At 45.0% G+C, this 6,624-nt stretch overlaps 1 protein-coding gene across 1 annotated transcript; it reads right to left on the bottom strand.

Annotated features, from left to right (window-relative positions):
* Window positions 1–301: 301 nt before the first annotated feature.
* Window positions 302–6,205, bottom strand: LOC309490225 (uncharacterized protein). Its single transcript, XM_082159259.1, has 2 exons — window positions 789–6,205; window positions 302–399 (listed from the first exon to the last, which is right to left on the bottom strand). The coding sequence occupies exon 1, from the start codon at window positions 6,070–6,072 to the stop codon at window positions 1,042–1,044; it is 5,031 nt and encodes a 1,676-aa protein (XP_082015385.1). The 5' UTR covers window positions 6,073–6,205; the 3' UTR covers window positions 302–399; window positions 789–1,041.
* Window positions 6,206–6,624: the final 419 nt, after the last annotated feature.

Here is a 6,624-nt window from a genome sequence, read left to right as displayed (position 1 = left end):
ATCGATAATTAGGAATATATATAGGCTAACATATTCATATATTCTATATTGATAAATAGCCTAAACCATGGTTGGATAATAGCCTGACTGGTTGGATGAAATGTCAGGACACCCGCCGTGTTCAAGCCTGTAAATGTAGCACAGATGGATTCGAATGTCATTTTATTCTCAAAAAAACCTGAAGAAAATCATACGGCACGGACACAGTTACTTTCAACATGAGTTATACGAGCGTATGGGACGCTCAAAGGGTTCGTTAAGCACTAGTAGAAATGGTGGTGGGAATTTCCGGTTAGAGAAACTGTAGCCAGAGAGAGAGTGTCCCAGCAGAAGGGTTTTATTTTGATTATTTCAGCATGTATGAAGTATTACAGGCATTTGCCCATAGGTATGTGTGGTCTACAATGAACAGAGAAAACAAAATACAATATAAGTTCGCTAGTATAAACAGTATTACCGATAGCATAAAGAATAGTCACTATACAAAACAGAAGTAATAGTAAATCAAGTTATCATTACTCTGGTAAAGTGTATTCAGTTATTTAGAATCTAAATATATAGCATAAATGATTTGCTTACATATCTGAATTATACTGCAGAACATAAACCACTGAACAGTATCAAACTAGTTTCAATATGACTTTACATGAATTTAGATAGTATGCAATTCACACAGAAATATAAATATTCAAATTACTAGTTGAACTAGTACATTGCACAGATGACAGTAACTGAATATACAGAATATTAAAGTTCGAACAGCATAGAATGTAAAACAGATAACTTACTTCTTAATCAATCACTCACGGGAACAACAAACATGCAAAAGTCCGCTTTGTGTAAGAAAGCAAGTCAGTCTCTCCACTTATGTATATGAACTGCCCTCTGTTACTAATTCAGACATGCTCAGACTTGTCCATGCCGTGCAAGCAACAACAAAGTAACTTACATAAAGATACCTCCAGGGGGCATTGTTGGGCTTTCGTACACAGCCGCCCCCAAATGTTGCTCGCAACATTTGCACCTGGTAGAAAGCCCTTCCTAGGTGGCAGGATTGGTGTTGTCATCATCAATGAGTTTGGGAAGTGGAATTAACCGAGCTACAGGTCTAACATAAGTCCGATCTTGAACCTGAACTGTAACTGTCCTTATACGTCCATCAGGTCCAGGGAAGGTACGGGTCACCTTGCCCACTGGCCAGAGAGCTCGTGGAAGTTGTGGGTCAATGATGAGTACTACTTGGTCAACCCTGAGCTTGTCAGTATCCTTTTGCCATTTTTGTCTTTCCTGGAGACTTGGCAGATAGTGATTAATAAATCTAGCCCAGAATTGGTCCGCAAGTATTTGGCTATGCCTCCATCTCCTGGTTCCCAAAAGATTGCTGGAGTCATACATTACTTGTGGGAGAGAGGAATCATGGCGACCCATGAGCAAGATACTGGGTGTAATTGGGTCTGGGTCTGCAATATCCGAGGATACGTAGCCTAATGGCTTGGCATTCATGATGCCCTCCACCTCAATCAAAACAGTGCGAAGGACTGTTTCAGGGACTGTCTGTTCCTTTAGAATGACTTTCAAGGCTTGTTTCACTGATTTTACTTCTCTCTCCCAAATACCACCAAAATGCGGAGCACTAGGAGGATTAAATCTGCAAGAGATTTTCTGTTCGGCTAATTGCTCCTTTAATCGAGGTGCCATAGCTTCATATGCCTCTTTAATCTCTCTGTTCCCTCCAACAAAGTTGGTGCCATTATCAGAGAAGAGCTCGAAAGGCTTGCCTCTTCTAGCTATAAATCTCCGTAGAGACATCAAGAAGGCGTCAGTGTCGAGACTCTCAAGTAGATCCAGATGGAGGCATCGGGTGGTCATACATTTGAAGACTATTCCCCATCTCTTTTCAGTTCGTCGTCCTATTTTTACTGTGAATGGACCAAAACAGTCCATTCCAGTGGAATAGAAGGGGGGCTTATAAAGCCTAAGACGAGCTGGTGGGAGATCTGCCATCATAGGGATGCTAGGTTGGGCACGCCACTTTTGGCATTCAATACAGCCGAGTTGATGTTTCTTGATGGCTGCTCTGCCTCTCAAAATCCAATAGTGACGTCTGAGCTCTGCAAGGACTCTTTCTGGTCCAGGATGAAGGAGATTGAGATCATATTCCTTAATAAGGAGTTTAGCTATTTGATGACTAGGATCAAGGACTATGGGATGCAGGGCATTCATGTCTATATGTTCAGCATGACGCAGTCTCCCTCCAACCCTAATCAGCAAAGCATCTTTATCATACTCAGGAGACAGAGACACTAGCCGGCTATTGAATGGTAAGGATCGGTTTGATGATAGAGCCTTAACCTCCTCTGGAAATGAGTCTCTTTGGGCTTGTTGGAGAAGGAGCCTTTCTGCAGTAACATAATGTTCAGCTACGTCTGCTGGCAATATGGAAGATTGAGCCGCCCCGTGTAGGCACGCCACTGTGGCCTTTACCAAGTCTTTCCAGGTGTTATACTGCTTTGCATCTGGGAGTTGTACATCAGGACTAGTGCGTAGGTGCAGACAGAGTGCTGACTTCTTTAATTCAGTGTCTGGTTCAGGGTCAGCAACAAGCATGATTGGCCAGGATGTTTCTGGTTGATACAAGAAGTCAGGTCCCTTAGCCCAACGGTATGATTGTGTCAACTCCTTTAAGGACTTTCCACGGGTAATGTCGTCTGCTGGGTTATTGCCAGAATCCACATACCTCCAGGAATTAACATCTGTGAGGGACTGAATTGCAGCAACTCGAGTTCCTACAAAGACTTTATATCTGCAGGAGTCAGCCAGCAGCCAGCGAAGGACAATGGTGGAATCTGACCAGAGAATCACTTGCCTGATGGTTACTGTGAGTTCTGTTTGGAGGACTTTAGCTACTTGTGCTCCAGTAAGTGCTGCACTTAGTTCAAGTCGTGGCATTGACATTTGTTTCCGGGGGGCTACACGTGAATGGGCCAGTACAAATGAAATGTGTACATGACCATCTTTGTCTTCTGTGCGCATATATGATACTGAGCCGTATGCTCTCTCCGAGGCATCACAGAAGATGTGTAGGTCTCTGGTGAATGTTTCATCATGCACTTGAAATGGAGTGTAGCATCTGGGAATCTCTTGTTCCTCCAAATCAGGTAGTTCCTGTACCCAGGTTTGCCATCTGTTTCGTAGACTGTCAGACTCAATGAGGTCATCCCATCCCACATGAATTTTCCACAGATCCTGAATGAGTATCTTGGCTTGGGTGGTGAATGGAATCAGGTACCCGAGAGGGTCATACTGCGATGCCAATACCTTGTAAATATTTCTCAAGGTTGGTTTAAGACATTCCACTTGGCGGGGCTTGTATCCTAAGGAATCACTGAGACAATTCCATCTCAATCCAAGTGTGCCCTCTAAGAGATCTGGACTCTTTTGGGATAACCATAGCTCACTGCTTTGTGACCTTGCTTCTGATGGAAGGTGTTCAATGACTTCTGGTTTGTTGCTGGCCCATTGGCGGAGATCAAACCCTCCAGTAAGCAGCAATTGCCGTAGGCCATCTACAAGAGCTCTAGCCTTTTCCGTTGATTCCATACTTTGAAGACAATTGTCTACATAGAATGACTGGGTAACTGATTCTACGAGAATGGGATCAGTTTCACTGTTGTCATGGGCTATTTGTTGCAGTGCATATATGGCACAACAAGGACTGCACGTTGTGCCAAAAGGTAGGACTTGCCACTCATATATCTTTGGCTGCTCACTCCTTTGCATGTTTCTCCAGAGGAAGCGCAGGATTGCCTTGTCATCTGGCAATAGGCGAACTTGGTGAAACATTCCTTTCACATCTCCGCTAACAGCCACGGTGTGTTGTCTGAACCGAAGCAGAACTCCAAGTAAAGATGGACCAAGTATGGGACCAGGAATGAGGAGCTCATTCAATGATTGACCCTGATACGAGAAAGAACAGTTAAACACAATCCTGTTTTTGCCATTGTGATTCACCATATGGTGTGGAATGTACCAGGATTCAGTGGTCTTCTCAGCTTCCTGAGTGGAGATTTCTGCCACGTAACCAGCTTGCTCTAATTTGTTCATCTCAGTGCAGTATGCTTCAGAGAGGTTTGAGTCTTTGGCGAGTCTCCTTTCAGTGCTGCGAAGGCTTGCCAGCACTGCTTCCTTTGGAGCTTTAAGGGTGACAGTATTTGGTCGTCTGAGCAAAGGAGTGGCATATCGTAGGATGCCGTCCACCTCTATCCTAGAAGTGCATGTTTGGAGTACTGTCAGAGCATGCTGGTCCTGTTTAGAACGAGTAGCTGCTGTTTCATTAATGTAGGGCAGGGTGTCAATCTGCCAGAGACGCTCAACGTTCTTGAGTAACTCAGCATTCTGAGCATCTATAGAGATGTTCAGACATTGTTGATCACAGGGAGCAGTTTGGCTGTACCCCACAGGGCCTTGAAGAGTCCAACCAAGTCTGGTGTGAACAGCTATTGGGGCATTAGGAGGTCCCATTCGTATGGGTTGAACTGGTACAAGTAAGTGAGGCATGTCTGACCCAATGAGTAGCAAGGGTTGTGCTTGCTCAATCTGTGGCAATGGTAAGGACCGGATATGGGCATATTTGCGTTGAAGAGCAGCTACTGGATAAGAATGTTCCGACAGTCTCAGATTCGCTGCAGTGAAGACATGATTAATCTGGAACTTCTTAGTTGGTCTGTTTAGAGGTGACACAGAGAGGGAAACAGATGCTCCATTTAATTGAAGTACATCCTGACGTATTGTACGTAACGTGAGAGTTTCAGGCACTTTGGTGAGGTTTAACTGCTCCACGGCTTGTGGCAGTACAATGCTACGCTCAGAGCCATCGTCTAACACCGCATATGTCTCCATGGCTTTATCTCCGTTATGAAGTAGGAGCTTAACTACCTTAAGCATCACCTTTGGAGATCGGTTCGGACGATCTAAGTATACCTGTGAAGGGGGAACATTGACCATAAGAACACTCTTTTGTGTTTGCAGTACTGCTTCATGAAGAATGGTAAGGTGCAGCTCTTTACAGGTCTTGCACCCTCGCTTCAGAGTGCAGTTGTCCGAAGCATGTGTCCTTCCACATTTCCAACAACGCTTTCCATCCGTTATCCACTTCAGTATTTGCTCTGTGGTTAGTAGCTTAAATTTAGAGCAAGAGTTCAGGAAATGGTCCTTATTGTTGCAATATGGACAGTACGGTTGGAACTTGGGTGCCTTGATTCCTGCTTGTCCTGAGGTACTGTTAGTGGAGTAAAGGATTGAGGTGGATCTGTCCTTAGAACGATAAGGTGTGCGTGGATCCTTCTTAGGTGTCCTGGTTACCTCACTTTGATAAAGCGCTGCTGCTCTGTTTGAAATGCGCTTAGCCTGAGACTTTAGCTGCAGCCATGCAGAGAAATCAGATAGAGTGTAGGTGCGGTCGGTGCCAGTCTGGAGAATGCCATGGCTAAAGCAGTACTCCACAAAACTGTCACGGTATGACGGTGGCATTTTGCTCAGAAGGCGATCAACATGAGATCCACATCTTAACTCATAGCCATTCGGGCCTTCTAAAGTCCTGAGCATCCCTACAAATGAATGGATAGATAAGGCGAAGTCGTCAAATGCTTCAGCATCTCCAAACTTTAGAGCAGGAGCATTTAGTATGGCACCTAGCTCACACTGGACTAGTTGGCGTGGTTGACCATATTTATCTTGCAGTGCTTGTAATGCAGCTGTGTATGGCCTGGGATCGTGCATGTATGCCTTTGCAAGCTGGAGAGCACTGGGAAGCTTTAAGTGACCTAATAGCACTTGATACTTGTACTGTTCACTTAAGTGTTGTTGGTTGTTCATTAGGTTGTCCAGTGCCATTTTGAGCAGTGCAAAGTCACTTTCACGTCCAGATTCAAAGGTCGGTATGACAGATTTTGGGACACCATAGGCAGAAGCAGCTAACATCTCTATTCCTGGCGGCTGGGCTTGAGGGATATACATTGTTGTCTGAGCTGGAAGTGCATGAGATGGAACTGGGTGAGTGGCTGGGAATGCCATTTGAGAGTGAGGATAAAGTACTTGGTATGGATGAGGATGTACTGAAGCCCCTAAGGTTACAGGGTTCAGAGGTGAAGCTATTGAGGGAGGCACACTAACAGCCGGTATTTGTTGGTGGGTTACAGTGGTGACAGGAGGGGTTTGCTACACTGTAACTGCAACTGGGTAAATAGGTGCAGGAAAAGTGAGAGCAGTTCTAGACTCTGAAGTGGGCTGAGCTGCTGCAAGAGGGGGTGATGACCATGTCACTACGTTAGGATGGCGCACATCAGGAGTAAAGTCTGGGGCACTGAAGGAAGCTACAGTTGCTAAGGCTGTGGTTGGTAACACATGTGGTGCTGGAGGAGGCAATACTGATGCCTCAGAAGTAAGAAATACAGGTTGTGGTGTGGAATGCCCCTGCATTTGCTGGTCAGATGTTATGAAAATATCACTAGTAGCAGCTCTGTGTTGAAGTGGGTTTGCTTCAGGTAGTGCTTCAGGTGAGTTACTGGTGATGCTAGATCGTGATCCAGATTTGCTAACATCATGGGTGTCCTGTTTAAGGAGTGA

Source organism: Leuciscus leuciscus (genome assembly GCF_965113295.1).
Source record: "Leuciscus leuciscus genome assembly, chromosome: 25".
Lineage (NCBI taxonomy): Eukaryota > Metazoa > Chordata > Actinopteri > Cypriniformes > Leuciscidae > Leuciscus > Leuciscus leuciscus.
The sequence above is the reverse complement of the archived record's forward strand: the minus strand, read 5'-3'. Positions and strand labels throughout refer to the sequence as shown.